Raw genomic sequence first — 19165 nt, forward strand, 5'->3', positions numbered from 1 at the left:
CGATATAGCAACTCCATGCACCCTGCGATCACGGCCATAAACAGTTCCACGTTCATCATCGCCAAGCACGCGTACACAGTCATGGTGCTCCGTGTGACAGGGTTGGTAGAAGTGGCGGCCGAAGCGTCGACCTTCCGTTTGCTGATTGCGGCGAAGTAACTTAGCACTATGCTCACCACCATGGCAAGGCACCCTAGGACGACCAGAGCAATCCCAGCGTGAATGTAAGCGTATCTGTGCTCTTGGTTACTGTCGTCGTCGTTGTCGTACGTCAGCTTGGACGAATGCTTATGGTCGAGGAAATACATGATGTTATTTGGTAGCGTCAGGAAACCCACGATGAGAGATGTTATGACAGCAATCGAGCTTCCGAGGCGGCCTGTGAATCGCGCCATGGACGAGGCTGCGGCGCCCGACACGGGCGCAAATTTTGCCGCGAACATGTCTTTGCCGTTCGACACGAGCGACTTTAACACGGGCATTCTCTTGCGGTTCATCGTCGTTGCGTGTAACGTGTCTGGCGAACGTGCGGGGTTTTTTTTTTAGTATCTACTGACTATTAGTACACCATGTCGGCCGATACGCAACGCTTTGCCGAACTGGCCGCTGTTAGTTTTGCTCTGCGCGACGATGTTAGGAAACGCGACGATCGAATTCAAGACCGTGTCAGGCTGCCTGCACGCGAAGTCGACGAATGACCATCGGTGGTACAAAGTGCAAGGCATAACGAGAACGCTGGACTCTATGGCTCAGCATAGAAGGCGAGGAAACCATAACCTGATAAACATGGACGTGTTCACACGAGCGCTGCAAGACCGACACAGCAACCCCGAAAGTAAGTTGGACTGGGTCGTCGACTACATCAAACAACTGAACGTCTCCGAGAGCAAGGCTTCAGAGTTTCAGGCTGGTGTGCTGCGGATATTTACGTATAGCAAAGTCCCTAGCGTAGCGGCGTGTAGACGGGTGTGGGATAAAACACGTATGTCAACGCACATCGGAGTGGCGGTGGACGCAGATTGCAAAGATGTATTCAACGGGAAAAAAACCAAACCCCAGGTCGGTCCAGTTTCCCAACTTATCCTCACGCAACTAGAGGCCTTGCACCTGCGTCCGATTTGCGGAGGCTTACGAGTGGCCGGCATACCGTCCCCCGACCGCTGCTCGGGTGCAAAAAAGCGGTACACGTACCATAACCGCTGTGTAGCCGGGTGTAAGGGCATACAGCCAGACTGGGGGTTCTACACCGAAATCGACATGGTTGCGTACGACACGGTCACAAACACAGTGGCGTTGCTAGAGCTCAAGACCAGGCATAGCGACGTTCTAGATAAAGCGACGCTATGGCGTTATAACACCCAGCTGTGGCTGACGTGGGTGATGTTTTCCGTCACCTACCCCAGCGCGGCTCAGCGCTCCACCGCCCACTTGGTCATAGTGAGACCCGGGACGAATTTGGTTAGAATACGGAGCTGTACCAAGCCCACCGTATCGAAAAGCATGAGGCGTAATTTCCCTTGGCTGACATGTTTCTGCACACAGGTTCTCAACTGTCTAGCTCCTACTTGTGTGCACATGAGGTCATATAACAGAAGCGATACTATGTACACGGAGGACCTTTGCTCACAAGTCAACCCGGGAGATCTAAGCCACAGGAACATATGTTTCAACGAAGAAAAGAAGAAACTTAAACGCGACAAAGTGCACTCCGACCAACAGCCTCCGCACCAGCCGACACAACGCGTGCCTGATCACTGAAGTGTGTGTGTGTGTGTGTGTGTGTGTCCGTGTGTGTGCCCGTGAGTGCGGCTGCTATAATAACGCCAGTCAGGCCGCGACGAGTTGATAGGACGACGTCTGACAATGGGACTGAAGAACCAGGCGCTGCACGTTATGCTCGCGAATCCCCATCTATCGCCGTTCGATGTGATAGAGCGACCCACGGAACGATACGACTGGATGTTAATCGACCATTTGATAATGAGATTTAAGGTCAAGGCTAGCGACTACGTGGAAGGAGATCGGCTAGCGTCCATCGAAAACATGGCAAGAACACTGGCGGAACATTACAATCGAGACAGATGGACGTCAGAGTGTCTGATTCTGGTAAAGGACGGACGGGGAGCGCAAAAGCCGGCGGTTAGAGAAACCAGAGACCGCTACCCGCTTGCGCCCCACCTGGATTTCTGTAGACGGAACGCGGACGCTATAGACTATCTCACCTTGAAACTGCTACGCGACACCAACGTGGCAAAAAAGGCAGTGTTTCTGGTCACCGGACGGGACTGGGGTTCCCGTGACATCTTGTGTGAATCTAACAACGAAGACGTGGTGTTGCATCTGAAAAATGAAGTCGACGGCATCGGAACCGTAGCCAGACCGCCCGGAGTCCACGGGGCGTACGTGGCGTCGTTTGCGAATCGACCTCTGGAGGGACACCTCGTGTTTCTGGACGGCGCGTGCCGGAAGAGCTCGAGCACAGAGGCCGATACTCTGATGGTAGAACTGGCCAACGCTCTTCCGGGCACTGTTCTGGTATGCACGGCAGACTCAGACGTGATAGCCGTGCTCACGGCTTGCGGGCGCGAAGGGCTCACACTGCGGTTGGCCAACACGAGCTACGACAGCAATCGACCGATGCACAGCTCCGCGTTTGGCGACCTGCTCGCGGAGGCGCCCACGGTTGGCGGTTTACGGACAACTGACGCGGACTTCGAAGCCCGCAGGCCCAGATTCCGTACGCTGTACGACATTGCGGAAGACGACGATCACCTCGGGGAAGAAGAGCTCGAGCTCCTGCACGGAGAGTGGGAAAGTCTCGTGGCGGACAAAGACCAAGACTCCACGTTGCCGCAACGATTAGCTAGGTATTTCTATCTGAGTGGAATACGAGGCTCCGTGTACGGCGAATTTCTCACCAGAGTGTTCAAGTTAAATGCAACGGATAAAGCCGAAGTTGCGCGCAAGATACTAGCACGCCTTGCCGTGGTGGGTCCGCGGGGGTTGAAATCGAAATCGGCATTCGTTGACACTTTTGAGTTGTTACCCGCATGTCACGACGCCGTGGCCTCTGAGGGCTCTGCTGTGAATAACAAACGATGTGGGGGAGAGCTCACTGCGGAGGACGACGCGTGTGTCGCGAGCTCAAAGCGACTACTCGAACGCATGAACAAACTTAGCAAGCTGTACATGGAAGGCAAGGTGCCTCGCTTCAGTCACGGCAGGTACCTGCGACTGACCAAAATGGGCTCTCATCTGTACGTTCGCGTCAAGCAAGACGTCGCAAAGTACCGGCGGCTAAAACATAAACTCCTCGTCCTTCTTATCCTGTTCGGTACGGATTACACCCGCACGTTCCGGGGACTCGGACCCAAGGGGCTTCTAAAGGTTGGTGCGAACGATCGGTTCGCGAGCTGGTGTGACGATCTAAAGGCTGCGTGGGATAACGAAGATCGCGCCGCATCTTTGGAACAGTACCACGTTCTTTATAAGACATTGGCTTTCATGGCTAAGATCCCTGACAAAACGCAAGCCAGTTGGACTCCGACGCGATCGTCGCTGACGTTCAGAACCATGAAATATGTGTACGACCTGTGGAGCTTGACGCATCCAAAAGGAAGCGAAGCTTATGGTTTCCGTGTAGACGAGAACAGTGTTATGACTTTTGCCGAAACGGCGTAAGTTTTGGGGTGGCTGCGTTGTGCTACGTATGAAAGTTGTGTGTTTATGTACATGGGGGGGGTGGTATGTATCTGTGTGCTAATAAAATTGGGAATAAACCGAGCCTATGACTTGTGTGTGTGTAATTTCTGTTTATTTCACAATCATCAATTCCAACGTACAACACTCGAAATGCTTTACAAAGGCAGCTAATAACAGCAAACATCACACACACTTTCAGGGTCACGTTTTCCGTACTCTTATTCAGCAGTCAGTCGATCCGCATGCAAACCGTGCTCGCCTCCCAGTCATCCAGGCCGTATATGTGCATGTTGTGTGAGAGCAGTATAAGGCTAATGCTGTGTTTAGTAACCGCTGGTATATCCGGATTATGGAGCAGCATGCGAATCATGTCCAGCATTGCATTTTCACACGCATCAATTATGTATTCTCTATCATGTTGATAAACTGTCTGCCACTTGTAGCACGTAAACTGAATATCCAGCAGCCGTGAATTGCCCCTGCGGAACACGACGTGAAAGTCTTCGTATTCTTCTGTCAGTATCACGCGTTCTGCGAACATGTGGTCCACGGCTGCCAGGATCTCGGTGACTTTGGGTAAGAAGCTGTAGTCGGCGAGGGCTTTCGATACTCGGTCGAGTCCGCTTCCAAGCGCTGACTGCGCGTCCTCCGTTAAGGTGTGAGTGGCTTTGGTTCGCTCTAGTGGAAAGCAACAGACAGGGCGACTTAGCATTTAACGTTTAAAAGTCAGCGTGTAACGTGTCATCTTGCGAGTTATAGTACCTGGGGGACCTTTTGTCCCGTGCTTTTCCATGCTCTCGTACAACTCCTTGTTGTTAGTCTGCACTATACGAAGAAACTTAGCGGCCCGCTCTTCGTTCTCCAAACAGTGATCGATGATCGTACGGGTTTTCCTCACTAGGTTCGGGGTGGAGAGTAACTTGCACTCCAAGCGGTAGCCTTGGAACGCTTCCGAGGCGTCCTCAACTATGTCGGATAACGATTCGTAGCACTCGGCTATGTCGTGCCTGTACGCTTCGAGTTTCTCTAGGCTCATGTTCGCGATCCAAGCTTAGCCTTAGAAAGCTTGTGATGACTACTCGTTCCCGGTCGGCTACTGTGTCTCAGCTGGCTACTTATCTCAATCGGCTACTCGTGCGACGGCTGTATAAGGCTGATGATGCCGTCTACTAGCCGCTGGTATATCTGGATTATGGAGCAACTTGTGTGTAAATCCCAGTCGGTCGCTGTAGCCAGGTCGGCTGGGTAATGTAGCCAGGTCGGCTGGGTAATGTAGCCAGGTCAGCTGGGTAATGTAGCCTGGTCGGCTGGGTAATGTAGCCTGGTCGGCTGGGTAATGTAGCCTGGTCGGCCGGGTAATGTAGCCTGGTCGGCCGGATAATGTAGCCGGGTAGGCTGAATAATGTGGCTGAATAATGTGGCTGGGTAGGCTGCATAATGTATCCAGGTCGGCTGACTAAGTCGGCCGGTGCCGTAGGTCGGCCACCTTGTTATTTTGGAGTAGGAGTGGGGGCTTTAGGTGTAACATATAGTGCTTTAGGTGTAACATATAGTGGTTATATGTATAATAAATAACATATCACACTGAGCAAAGTGATCGTGTTCGTTTATTATTTTTTCATTGTTTCAAATACACACAAAGAGCAAAGAGCATTGTGACATGGCAACAAACATACACAGTTTCACAGCGGTACAATGATCCACGTGTGTTGAATACATAACATGGCCTACAAACGAATGTCATTTCTTGTCAAAATATTTCAACAGTGTACCTTTGCTATTGCTCACACGGGTACGTTTCGCGGCGGGCTCGCCATGATCAGAATGTGTTGCGAGGGGTGGTCGGTCAGAGCAAGGTTGCAGTGTTTGGCTGACATCGATTGCTTTTGCCAGCGACTCTAAATATTTGATCATGACGCTACTTTGAGGACCAGGGCACGGTTTTTCTTTTCTGCGCACGGCTGACATAGTGGCCACGGTGTCACAGGGGCAATCGGCGTTTGTAGTTACACACCTCGACCCGGCTCACATAGCAACGATGTGTCCACAAAAGTCCACGCTGTCCTCTAGATCACCGTCGGACTCTACGGGTGCCACTGGGTCTTCCGCAGGGCGATGTGAATCCACAGCAGCGTGGTCGATGTACTCGTCTTCGATGTACTCGTATTCTGTAGGGGCGCTCGTTCTTCGGCGTTTAATCTCTGGAGACTTACACGCACTGGACCCGTCGTCCGTGCTTGAGCTCAGTCTTGGGCGTTTAATCTTTGGAGACTTGCACTTGCTCTCGGGATTACTGGCGTCCGAATCCGAATGAAAAGAAGGTGACTTTCTCCGACGCTTGCCTGGACCTTTCGCTCGATCGCCCTTGTGCTGCTTCTTCCTGCTGGTTGTTGTCTTACGGCTTAAGCGATCAATCGGCGTTTCCTTTACCTTTCTAGGTGGTGACTTTGTAGGAGACTTTGCGGGCGACTTGCTAGTGAACTTTGCACTTGTCGTCGGTCGATCGTCACCATCAGTGTCATCTTCATCGCCGTGGTGTTTGCGTCGTCGCTTTTCTATTCTCGCCGGGGCGGGTTCCTCCTCCTCCTCGGAGTCAGAGGAAAATAACGCGCCTTTATGCACACCAGAGTGTTCGGGGATGTCGTGGTCCGACTCAGCGTCAGAGTCGTCAGCGCGACGGCGGCGGTCAATTCGACCGAAGGCTATCTGTTTCACAGGGCCGCAAGCGTCAGAGTCACTCTCTACGATGCTGTAATCGTCCTCGCTCCTGTCGTCAATGAAGTCGTCCTCCAAGTCGTATTGATCTAGACGCTTGTCATCATCGTATCTGCCCGACAATTCATCCTTGTCATACTCCTCCGTGGCCAGCAACTCTTCGCCTTGGGCCGCTGTGTAATCGTACTCCCCTTCTTCTTCGTCCTGGCCAGATTCCTCATCGGCGTCATCCTCGCAGCTCATTGCTTCCTGGCAAAGCAATTCTTCTCTGTCAGCGTTGGAGCGGGACGTTTTGTTGGCTCTGCTTTTCTTGTTGCACTGATCACGGTCCACCAGCGTGGTCTTTGTTGCGAGCGTACGCGCAAAAGCTCGTTTGCCTTTTCTTGCCTCGGATGAAATTGTGGCCTTTGTTGCGGGTGCACGCGTGAAAGCTCGTTTGATTTTGCTTATCCAGTTTTTGGTCGATATGGCGCCCAAGCGGTCGATCAGAGCCAAACTCAGTTTATCTTGTAAACCGTGGGCGTTCAGCTGTTCTACCACGATGGGATTGCTAGACACCCATTGTTCCAACACCAAACTGTATTTCTCGTGCAGCAGCGTTTTCTCCAAGCCGAGAACGCTGCACACAGCTTCTCGTCTTGTGTTATCTGCGTACAACCAAGCTGCGCTTTGTAATAGAGTCCCTATGTTTCTGACCCACGTGCCCAAAGGGGGGTTGTCAGGCACGATCATAGAAAAGCACCAGGGTTTTTGGGACGGTGATACCGGTCCGGTTGCGACGTCGACGTCGCGTCTCGACGCTTTCTCTGACCTAGGCGAGGCAGATCCGACTGAGACGTTCGACGCTTTGCGGTTGGAGTTACCGTCGTCCGGCGGCGTGTTGCTGTTGTCGTCGTTGTCGTCGTCGTCGATATCGTCGGCGGTCTTGGTGTTCTTCTTCAGCTTGTTAATTTTGTTGTGGTACACCCTCAGGTTGTGGAAGAGCACTTTCATGTTGCTATAATCTCTGCCTCTAGCAGTGTCTTTCGGAGCCGGTGTGTCTTTTATCAGCTGTTGCCACTTCTTAAAGGTGTCGTTTATGTTGTGGGTGCCCAAGTTCCTGAACAGGTCTCTCGTTGCATGCCTTTGCGCTTTGTTGATGACACCGCTGTTCGACGCTCTAATCCGCCTGTCGATGCTGGCCAGGGCGCGCCAGTCTTCCTTGAACTGTTGCTGCAGTAAAGCAATGTTGTTCCTATGAATCTGCGCGCGATACGCGCCGTCTTCGTTGTAGCACTCGTAGGCTCGAACGTACTGGTTGGCTTTTTGCGTATTACACAGTAACAGCTCTGCAACAGCAAACGCATTGGGCACCCTGTCGTCCATTAGCTTGATGCCCAGATCCACTATCTCGCACATTATCGGCTCTTCGATCGCGCAGGCCACGTGTTTTGGGGTGTAGTTACACCAGTTGCTGGCGGGAGGGCTCACCCGTTTTAGGAACGCGGTAAGCGCAGGATTGGTTATGTCCTGATGCAACTCGGGTCCGGCCAGGAAAGTCTCTCTGCCGCTGAGCTCGTTTAGCAGTGTGTAGCAACACTGCAGCAGCTCTCCGCTACCTTTTACGCAGGAGTGTTTCAAGGCCCTGCAAAAGCGTGCGGTGGTAGATATGTATAACGTTCGCTTGTCCTTCTGCTGGTCGCGCAACGAAACCACCGGTGTCATGTTACCTCGCTTACGGCCCACCACGCGTGCCGTGCGTCTGAAGTACACAGTTTTGGCCACGCCGGCGTGACACGTGAATCTCGACAGATCGCATATCACGTCCACGTCCGAGAAACAGTCCACGCTTCCCGGTCGTTTACTGACTTGCAGGTCAGCTGACTCAGTGTCCAGTACACAACACATGGGTTCCACATCAGCAATGGTGTCTCCGGTTTCCCCACACGTCTGCGTAGCAGACGTTCTGTCATTGTCCTCTCCGCTGCGTAACAACTGCATCGGTTGTATGTGCTTGAACGATGGAGTGAGAGCATCCGGATGAGTGGGGACTTCTAGAGACATGTCCCAGAACTCATATCTATCGCCCGTTATGTCCTTTAACAGGTTTAAGCTTTGGACACCCGGCACGATTAGGACCTGCTGCATGAAATAAGCAGCGCTCCCGCTCATCAAATTCACCGTGTACGTGCCCAACATCGATCTGGGCTTGTCACAGAACCGTAGCTCTAACTCCTTGTCCGTTTGGGACCACATTGTCACGACCGGTATGACAACGCGGTCCTCTGCGACAGACTTCAACGCTGTAGAGGGTATGTAAAAGAGGGTGTAGTTTTTCAAAGCCAACATTAGCTGTTTCATACCGGCCCTGTCTTCGGTTGACATACATTCTAAGCCATCGGCTCGCAAGTCCATAATATCCATCAAAGCAGTCAAAAGCGACTTGGAAGGGTTTTGTTTGAAACGGCCGATGTCTTCGATCACCATGTCTCTGACGATTTTCCGTGTCGTCTTGTGTTGAAACGCTTTGCTTTTCTCGGATAACATAGACTCTTTCACTGTCATGGCTTCGGCTACCTGGTCGAATAAACCAACGGTGTCGGTGCATGTGAACGCCCGACTGTCCTTTTGTTCATCTGAGTACCAGGCAGGCTTGTCGGTCACCACGAACTGCATATTCGTCCCGTGTGTGAGTGCTCTGATGTACAAGGGAAAGCAATGCCCCTGCTTTATGTTCTCGCTCCAACCGAGATGTTTCCAATTGCTGTGTGGGATAAGCTCTCTCCTTATCTTCAACTCTTGTGAAATGTCTCTGAGTCACGACAAAACACTCCACACGGTGACGTGAAATGCCTGTCCGACCCACAGCACCAACGTTCCCGACCTGCAGCTCCAACGTCCCCGACCTGCAGCTCCAACGTTCCCGACCTGCAGTTCCAACGTTCCCGACCTGTAGTTCCAACGTCCCCGACCTGCAGTTCCAACGTTCCCGACCTGTAGTTCCAACGTTCCCGACCTGTAGTTCCAACGTCCCCGACCTGCAGTTCCAACGTCCCCGACCTGCAGTTCCAACGTTCCCGACCTGTAGTTCCAACGTTCCCGACCTGTAGTTCCAACGTCCCCGACCTGTAGTTCCAACGTCCCCGACCTGCAGTTCCAACGTTCCCGACCTGTAGTTCCAACGTTCCCGACCTACAGCACTTCTTGTTTTGCTCACAGCAGCTTTGTTGCTGGGCGCAGAGTAAAAGTCACCAAGTTAGTGTGTCACTCCCAGACCGCAACCCGCTCAACTAGGCCTCGTGCTCCTTGTAGCGTTTGCAATTTCTCAGTGCTACACATTTAATTAACTACGGCCTTTGTGAATCATGGACGTCGACTGGATTTCCACATTACAAATGCGCGCAGCTCGCATGCGTCTTAAACTTGTGTATAGGGAAAGCGTGACCGGTGTGAAACACAGACTGGTCCACGTTGTCAACGTACACGTGGAGAATGCTGCAGATCTCAAGGCCACGGGCCGTGGTTCGAGAAAGAAAGAGGCCAAACGCACAGCAGCTAAAGCGCTCTATGCGTTACTACAGGACAGGATCGACCGGCAAACGGCGTCCAAGGCTACCGAACCTTTTCAAGAGCAAATCGACGACAACGCACGCAAGTGTAGCAACCCCTTCCATGAGTACACGGTACTCGATAATAAACGAAAACGGACTGACCTAGAAGCATCCGAGTGTGAAGAAAGTCAACCCGACCCCGACGACTGCACAGAGACACCTCGGTCAAAGGAACACTACCCTCAACAGTCTGATAATCACATTGGACAACTGCAGGTGTGTCAGGCTGCTTGTGTGTATTTACACACATAACGTTACAATTGCAAATATGCTGTACATATAACACATCGTATTGCCTCTTTCAACAGGAAATCTGCCAGCAGACCAATTGGCCATTGCCCAAATATAACTTTGTCTTCACTGAGGGTCCTCGTCGCTACGCATGTCAATGTCAACTTACTATACCCTTGGACGTCCACGCAAGTGATGCCGACTGTGCAGTAGATGCCACGTCTGATCGCGTTCGTACACGACTACACGGTGGGCAACACGGTGGGCAGGCGTGGGATTGCATGTCATATCCATAACATAAATGGCGGTAACAAGTGTAGTAATTCTCTGTGAAACTTTTGTGTTTCCTCACCACAGGCACGGGAGACTCTAAAGGAGCGGCTAAACAAGCGTCGGCTGGGAACACTCTCCTTTGGCTTTACAGACACAAGCTCATCTAGCAATCCAGCCGCATACACCATGCTGAACAACAGTACGACGTGTACTCATCGCCGGGATATGTGGTGTACATGGTCTATGATACTTGTAATGATGGTGTCCGTCCTACTTCTTGTGTATGGTGCGTACTGCATGTGTACGCTTTGCGTCGAAAGAAATAGACACAGGCGAATCGTCAGGTTTCATAGCACTCGTATATAATTTTTGTGTTAGACATGAAATAAAGACAAAAACATTTTCACATTACATTGTTGTCTTCTTCTTTTGCACATACTCATAATAAAAAAAAACCACACAAAAGTACAAAGAAGGCTTGTTCCGCGACCCGGGGCTCCTCGGACCTCCTGTGTCACAAATGCTGCTTCTAACCAAAAAGTGTGGCGACAGACACACGGTCCAGCAGTGTCAGTCTTGGACCGTCTTGCGATGATGATGATGTTTCAGCAGTGATTCCTCTTGCTCGGTTACCACGGTCATAACCGATGGACTCTGTGGCCCAACGACGACCGAGTGCCCACCGTCACAGCACTCGTCGTCCATTGCACAGGTGGTGGGTTTGTACACGGCGTTGTATACTGCGGTGCCATCCCCCGGTTTGTAAATGTACGAAGGGGTTCGTCTTTCGTACAGTTTGTAGCTGATCAGTGCCAACCCCAAGACAATGAAGACCGGAGCCGCTATAACTGTGACCTTAAGCCAGTCCTCGTTCTCCGTCCACCACCAATATGGGCTATAATCGTTGTGACCGCTCATGGTTGGTCGTGTAATGTGTGGTGGTATTAGACAAAAATCACAGTCTTGCACAAGGAGCGTCAATGTGTATAAGAGCTTGTTTTTATTAAAAAGCATCATTAGTAATGAGATGTATGCACAGATACATAGGAGCGGTACAACATACAATCAGTGGTGCCTTTTCACAAGGCCAACACCGTTTCAGAAGAGATCCCCAGGTAGACCAGCAGATCCCTACGGTCCAAAAGGTTCAGGATTGCAAACATGACACACTTGTAATATTTTTTACAGTAGTTTAAAATCTTGGGGGCCAGTTCGTAGATGCTCTTTTCTTCCATCCAACCATATGGAATGCGCAGACAATCGCGACTATCCAAAATGTTCCAAGCAAGAAGCATTTTAACCCTACGGATTTCACTGCCGCTGAGTTCACACATCAACTGGCAAAGCATGCGCTGGGCGTGAACGTGGTCGACGTCCTCCAGAACCAGTTGGGTTGGACATGTCGCATTGTAATGCTTGTCGTTTGTCAGCGCGTCGGGATTCATAGCTCGGAACGAAGCTTCGATTGTTTCTCTCGTCACATCGCAGCATAAATGCCGACAAAGGAGTACGATCAGACACTCCGGGTGCCCGTCGGTCTTGTTGTATTTCTCCAAGACGCGTTTGATCTCTTGATGTTGTCGGGTTTCGTACACGAACTCAGTGTCTTCGCTGAGCGTTTTCACCAACCACTGAAAAGCGGACGGTTCTTTGTTCAGGTAATAAGATATGCGGAAATGCCATGATAGTTCCATGTCAGAACACGAGAAGGAGTTCTGACTGCTGTGAAGCTACACTGAATTCAGATGCAACATAAAGCCTGCTTTGAGCTGTCCGGGCTACAGCACGGAGCCCGCCGACCTGCAGCACGGAGCCCGCCGACCTGCAGCACGGAGCCCGCCGACCTGTAGCACAGAGCCCGCCGACGACCTGCAGCACGGAGCTGTCGGGGCTACAGCAGTTGCTTGTTGTACAGACGACAGGAGACGTGATGTTTTGTTGAAGTTCAGAGTAACTGTTTATTGATATTATCGTCATTTTATTTGTCTTGCCATGGGCAAACTCACCCGTTTGTAGATTACGCTTTGATTACACAGCAAACCAGAATGTACTATATACATGTGTATATAAACAACAGCGATTACAATAAGAGACACAATACCAGTAGCATGCGCGTTTTTGCACATAACGCTTTAGGCACCAAGCGAGACACATTCCCTTCAGTGTAGCATTTGTCTTCATCAATTATACCAGATACACATTGGTAAGAAAGACTTTATGGCGAGACACATTCCCTTCAGTGTAGCATTTGTCTTCATATATTATACCAGATACACATTGGTAAGAAAGACTTTATGGCGAGACACATTCCCTTCAGTGTAGCATTTGTCTTCATCAATTATACCAGATACACATTGGTAAGAAAGACTTTATGGCGAGAAACATTCCCTTCAGTGTAGCATTTGTCTTCATCAATTATACCAGATACACATTGGTAAGAAAGACTTTATGGTTTACAACACATGTTGTGCATGTATATCAAAAACCATATAAAAACACGAATAAATATATATATAAATATAAATATAAATATAAATATAAAAGTACAGTGAGAAAGACTTAGCTTCATGGTTTTACAACACTTATGTTACACGAAAGTGTCAAGTGTATACCCTGTGGTCGTTAGAAGTAAAGTAAAGCTTCGATTGTATTTCCACGTCGTGGTGACATCCAAACTCTTGTCTGATGTCAATTTTGACACCCCCGTCAAAATCATTTGGAGGTTGACTGAATAGTTGCTCTGGGTATCTGTGGTCGATGGTGTAATGCAAATCTGTCTGCGCCCTGCGTTGTGTAATCGCAGGCGAGAACACGGACAAGGCTAAACTTTTAGCTGCCAGCATAGAGATGAAATGCGCAAAGGTTGAGCTCTCGGAAGGCATACAGTCAAACACAACCTCAACGACATCCGCATCACCTTTACCGTAGTGTACGCGGATCCATCTGTGTAGATAATATAGCATAGAGTTGAACGCATTAGACGACGTCAACTGGCGTACTCTCTGGTCCCTTCTGTCTGTGATAGGCAGAACTTCTGCCAAACCAGTGTTGGTTTGCCCTGAGCACCACACGGCCAGTATAGTCTGGTCAACAAACACAAAACAGCACCAGTGGAAATGCAGACCGCCCATGTTCACATCGAACAGTTGTGGCGTGTACACATCGGGCGACAACATGAGTTGCGTGTTAGGCGTGTGGCAACCCATGGCGATGTGATCCCAAAAGCCCGGAATGTGCGGCATGCACACAAATCTGTAGGCCATCGCCTCCGGCATGGGCGAGTTCAGCCAGTACTTGAAAGCCATCTCGTCTCGGTTGTTGATTAATCTCTCGAAAGCTGGAAGACAAAAAAAAAATGTTCAAGTGAGCGTAGTGTGCTCTTGTGAAACCATGCAGTGTGTGTGTGTGTGTGTGTGTGTGTGTGTGTGTGTGTGTGTGTGTGTGTGTGTGTGTGTGTGTGTGTGTGCGCAGAACCAACCATTTCTCAGTTCGTCCACAGTCGGAGCACTGCAATGCAGATGCATGATCGTACGCACACCTTCGTCCCCTTCGGTCCTGAAAGCAGCCGTTTGGTCTAGCTCTAGATTCCACTGCACGTGTGCCACGCTAGCTAGCTGGTTGACAGTGACATTGACAATAGCGCGCCTCGACTGCACTTTGTGTATGGCACACCCTTTGTGTTTCGTGTAGCACACAGAGCATATGACACACCCGCAGGCACACTGCAGGGGTCTGTTTAGCTTAATCGTGTAGTCGACACAGAGCACAGTGGCGTTAAATGCACATTGACACACTGTACATTTCACAGCGTTGGAAACTATCTCTAGTATAGACTTGAGTGCTTCGCGGTATTCTCCGTCTTCTGGGTTTACGTGCAGTGTCGGCGGCTGCGGCGGAGCTACAGCTGGCGTACTAACAGGCGACACGCGTTCGCAGGATAATGTATCTGCTGCGTGTGCTACCATCGCGTGTTCTTCGGTATAGCTCAGATCGTCTTTGCGATCTGAAACACTAGAGTTGCTATAGTACCCATGGCCTGTGACGGCTTCTCCGTTATGTGATGATGTCGATGACAACACATAGTTGGGATTTGGTACGTTTTGCTCATTGTTGCTTCTGTTGCCATTGTCCGTCCACAATCTCGCCGGGGCAAACCCAAGGTCGTCGTCACCATTGAATGCATTCACGTAATCTGCAGACTCTTGGGCTGTCTCCATGTCCGCGAACCTATTTTGTACACAAACACAGTGTACAAATTAGATGTGAGTGCTTTAGAAAGACGATTGGCGATGTACACACAGACTGTGGGACCCTCGCCATGTAGATGATATAGTACACTTACCTTGCCGCAGGAACCTCGGTTGTCTCCCTGCTTCTCTTGCTGCCAATTAATCTTGGGCTGGTGCTGTGTTGTTGTTGCATTGCACCCTGATATAAAACAACATTGTCTGCTGTCGCTGGGGCCGGTACAACATCTAGGTACCGAAGGATATCGTCGACGGTTTCGTCAGGCGACTCGTGAGGCAACTCGCTGTGGTTTTGGTATTTTGGCACCTCGTCTTGCGGCGGCTGTTCTGCGGGCTCGTCGCTTGTGTTCTTCTTTATAGTAGTGTTACACATGTCTCTCATACACTGTAGGCTCACCACGGCCACAGTAGAATCGGAGTCATCAAAGGGCAACAACTGTGAGCTTGCTTCGGTCGGGCATAGGGGCTCCTCTTCTCTAGGCTCGGTAATGGATGCCAGATGCCGGCACGCGTCGCTTGTTTCGATTGTTTCCTCTTCTCTAGGCTCGGTAATGGATGCCAGATGCCGGCACGCGTCGGTTGTTTCGATTGTTTCGATTGTTTCCTCTTCTCTAGGCTCGGTAATGGATGTCAGATGCCGGCACGCGTCAGTTGTTTCGATTGTTTCGATTGTTTCTAGGGGCTCCGCTTCCATAGGCTTGGCGGGGGAGCGCAGATTCGAACTGATTTCCTTTAGGGCTGCCTCAGCGGCCTTTTGGCTGGATTCTTCTACTTGTACTGAGGCGACCCACCGACATTTAATATCTTGCGCCTGGTTGTTGGATAAAACACGAAGGTCTGGCGTTGTTTGTTGTGTATCAAGCTTGGGTTTTTCACCATTGGGTACTTCCTGACCGTTCACGACACCAGGCTTGCGTTTCCATTGAGGAGTCGTTCTCGCTGCCTGCCCGCGAGCCCTATGCTTGTGGTGCGGCGTTTGCATCGCCGTTCGAGGGCCAGGAGGAGTGGAACGGCTGTGCGTTTCACCTGGTTTTGCTGGAGATGTGACCTTAGTTTGGGTCGTGATGGTTGGCCGTGTGCTCTGCTCTGAAGCGAGTGCGCTGTTGCTGCCGCTTTGAGGTTTGCGGTGGGTGTTGCGTTGATTAGACATTTGTTTGCGCGGCAAGACGCCGACATGCTCCCGCGTACGTGTCCCAGATGATCCTTTTCCAATACCATGAACCTGTCTTGATGTCGTTGCCACGGTTGGAGAAGACCCTTTGGTGGCTGCAACAGCGGCGGTAGTAAGACTGGCCTTTTTCGTGGAGGCTGCGCGCTGACTGTTTGATTTATGTTCTTCGGGTAATGCCACCTCGTCTTCCGAGTCCGATGAGTCCGATGAGTCCGATGACGACGAAGCAGACGGCGTCGCGCTCGATCCAGATGAACTCGAGCCGGACGACCCGGAGTGATGCGATTCTGCATCACTCGCACTGGAATCGGATGATGAGGCATCATCGGCATTGCCCTCCTGGAGTGCTCGGCCGTTCGTCAAAGAGTGTCTTTGGATCTCTGTGTTCTCTTCCTCCTGAGGCGCAGCTCCATAATTATACTCCGTGCTGCGTGTCAACCCGGCATTGTTGTCTTCGTCAGAGTCGCAGTCTTCTGAGTCGGGGGTGCGAGTGAGTTTAGCATTCCTCCACGGTCTTTTCACACTGTTGTTCCTTTTCACTCGCGGTGGCGTTTGCTTCGGACTCGGTTGTCTCGTCGATTGAGACGGTTGGGTGGGCACAGTGTGTGAACTGCAAGGCTGCTCTTGGCCGATAGCGCGGCGTCTGATGTCTTGTGCATCGCGCCCAGTAGAACTGAGAGGCGCACGTTGTAAGGTGATGGGCTTTCCTTTAACCCGGAGAGGCTTTGGTTTGTCGTGATGTGGTTGAGCAGCCTTAGCGGGTAGGTATGAGGTGTCCTTCTGCCTATTGCTCCGATTCCTGTCTTGTCCCGCGAGCTTATTGTTTAAGCGACTTGGTGTGACATCCAGACGCTTCTGTTTATACCCAGTCCTAGAATTTGACATAGGTGTGGTATTGGTATCCCGGGACGTAAGGCGCTGACGGTGCTTTTCTTGTGGTTGTTGCCCTTGGTATCTAGACGAAACGGTTTGGTTGCTTTCCACGTTGTATCGTCTCTGTTTAGCTGGGGTGTAGTATTCCTGCCGTGAATGGGTGCGATTCACAGTTGTCGATTCTCTCAAACCTGAGCTCGTGGGACCGCATGGTCGGCTTTCATTGTTGTATATGCGATGTGTCTTATTATTCTCGTATTCTCGTCGCCGCTGCACGTTCCGAAAAACAGAGGATATTCCTGGTGGTCGTACGGGTCCACACCGTTCGCTGTCGTTTTCTTGACGCCATTGGTATGGTGCATAGTACTCTGCCATGTTCCCTAGTGAAAACGAGCTGAGATCCTCTTAAGCACGGTGTGCACACATAAACTAAGGATCTGTATTTCTCTTTGGATGCACAACGCCTTCCGGAGAATACACAGGTCCAAATTATGTTGTTCCTGGAACATCAACACATAGCTTAGAGTAATCTGGTGGTCAAAATGCACGAGTGTTACACCCTACCCTGAGAACTATATTCCATAACACTATGTAAAACACACAAGAGACGACTACTTGTGAAAGTTGTATTATGTTCACAGTACACCAATTGCAAAGTGCCCGACCTGTAGTTCCAAAGCTCCCGACCTGTAGTTCCAAAGCTCCCGACCTACAGTTCCATCGTTCCCGACCTACAGTTCCAACCTTCCCGACCTACAGTTCCAACCTTCCCGACCTGTAGTTCCAAAGCTCCCGACCTGTAGTTCCATCGTTCCCGACCTACAGTTCCAACCTTCCCGACCTACAGTTCCAACCTTCCCGACCTGTAGTTCCAAAGCTCCCGACCTGTAGTTCCATCGTTCCCGACCTGCAGTTCCATCGTTCCCGACCTGTAGTTCCAAAGCTCCCGACCTGTAGTTCCATCGTTCCCGACCTACAGTTCCAACCTTCCCGACCTACAGTTCCAACCTTCCCGACCTGTAGTTCCAAAGCTCCCGACCTGTAGTTCCATCGTTCCCGACCTGCAGTTCCATCGTTCCCGACCTGTAGTTCCAAAGCTCCCGACCTGTAGTTCCATCGTTCCCGACCTGCAGTTCCATCGTTCCCGACCTACAGTTCCAACCTTCCCGACCTGTAGTTCCAAAGCTCCCGACCTGTAGTTCCAAAGCTCCCGACCTGTAGTTCCATCGTTCCCGACCTGCAGTTCCATCGTTCCCGACCTACAGTTCCAACCTTCCCGACCTGTAGTTCCAAAGCTCCCGACCTGTAGTTCCATCGTTCCCGACCTGTAGTTCCAAAGCTCCCGACCTGTAGTTCCATCGTTCCCGACCTGTAGTTCCAAAGCTCCCGACCTGTAGTTCCATCGTTCCCGACCTGCAGTTCCATCGTTCCCGACCTAGAGTTCCAACCTTCCCGACCTACAGTTCCAACCTTCCCGACCTGTAGTTCCAAAGCTCCCGACCTGTAGTTCCATCGTTCCCGACCTGCAGTTCCATCGTTCCCGACCTGCAGTTCCAACCTTCCCGACCTACAGTTCCAACCTTCCCGACCTGTAGCACCAAAGCCCCCGACCTGTAGCACAACCTTCCCAACCCGTTGTGTTGTTGTATAATTCTGTTAACCAATACCCTGTTAGACCAATAAACCTCGTAGACAACCAAGAACATGACTGATAGAATCATAGCTGTGAAGCCACAAAATCTAGTCACTCACGCATCTTACTGGTGAAGTTCCTAGCTACTGCACGCAGCCAGGACTACGAGTAATATTTACAAGATGGCAATGGTCCATACTGTGTAGTAGTAGTAGTAGTAGTAGTAGTAGTAGTAGTAGTAGTAGTAGTAGTAGTAGTAGTAGCAGCAGCTAGTTAGTTAGTTTTATCGGTACATTCCGATATCATGGTCGACAGGCCCAAGGTCGTGCTTAGTACTGGACAATGTTACCTGCCTGATATTGACAGGGACACTGCTGTGATTGACAATGTCACTGTGCCCCGGAAAAGGAAAGCTTTATTTCTATCGGTTTCCAATGATGTCGTACACGACAGTCCGTCGGACGAACTGTCCTTCTCTGCGTTGTCCACCGCCGATAGAGCTACGTTCCAACTGCTTCTATATCTCACGTATTGTTGCAAAGGTACAGTGCTTCAAGTCACACTAGAGGACCCGGACTTCGTGTCCATGTCGCCACCTATCCGAGAGGATAACGCTCACGGAAGATTATTTTGTTTTATTCTAAATATGGACAATGACAACGAAGTATCAAGTGGAGACGGCAGTACGCAAGTGCAACCCGACTCCTCGCAGGTGGGATACACACCTAGT

At 50.8% G+C, this 19165-nt stretch overlaps 1 protein-coding gene across 1 annotated transcript; it reads right to left on the bottom strand.

The window, feature by feature from the left end:
* Positions 1 to 12444: 12444 nt before the first annotated feature.
* Positions 12445 to 15859, bottom strand: LOC309692843 (uncharacterized protein). The gene is made up of 3 exons (XM_082511672.1): positions 14854 to 15859; positions 13990 to 14738; positions 12445 to 13848 (listed from the first exon to the last, which is right to left on the bottom strand). Exons 1-3 carry the CDS (start codon positions 15738 to 15740, stop codon positions 13112 to 13114), a joined length of 2373 nt encoding a protein of 790 aa, XP_082367798.1. The 5' UTR covers positions 15741 to 15859; the 3' UTR covers positions 12445 to 13111.
* Positions 15860 to 19165: the final 3306 nt, after the last annotated feature.

This window comes from Aulonocara stuartgranti, assembly GCF_965226115.1.
Source record: "Aulonocara stuartgranti genome assembly, chromosome: 17".
Classification (NCBI taxonomy): Eukaryota; Metazoa; Chordata; class Actinopteri; order Cichliformes; family Cichlidae; genus Aulonocara; species Aulonocara stuartgranti.

What these genes read in the sequence shown, in the direction of transcription:
- LOC309692843 (XM_082511672.1), bottom strand. Translation starts at nt 15,740, where the DNA reads ATGCAAACGCCGCACCACAAGCATAGGGCTCGCGGGCAGGCAGCGAGA. An exon ending in ACCGAGGTTCCTGCGGCAAG is followed by an intron (nt 14,739 to 14,853) that starts GTAAGTGTACTA and finishes TGTACAAAATAG; the next exon opens with GTTCGCGGACATGGAGACAG. An exon ending in TGTGGACGAACTGAGAAATG is followed by an intron (nt 13,849 to 13,989) that starts GTTGGTTCTGCG and finishes TTTGTCTTCCAG; the next exon opens with CTTTCGAGAGATTAATCAAC.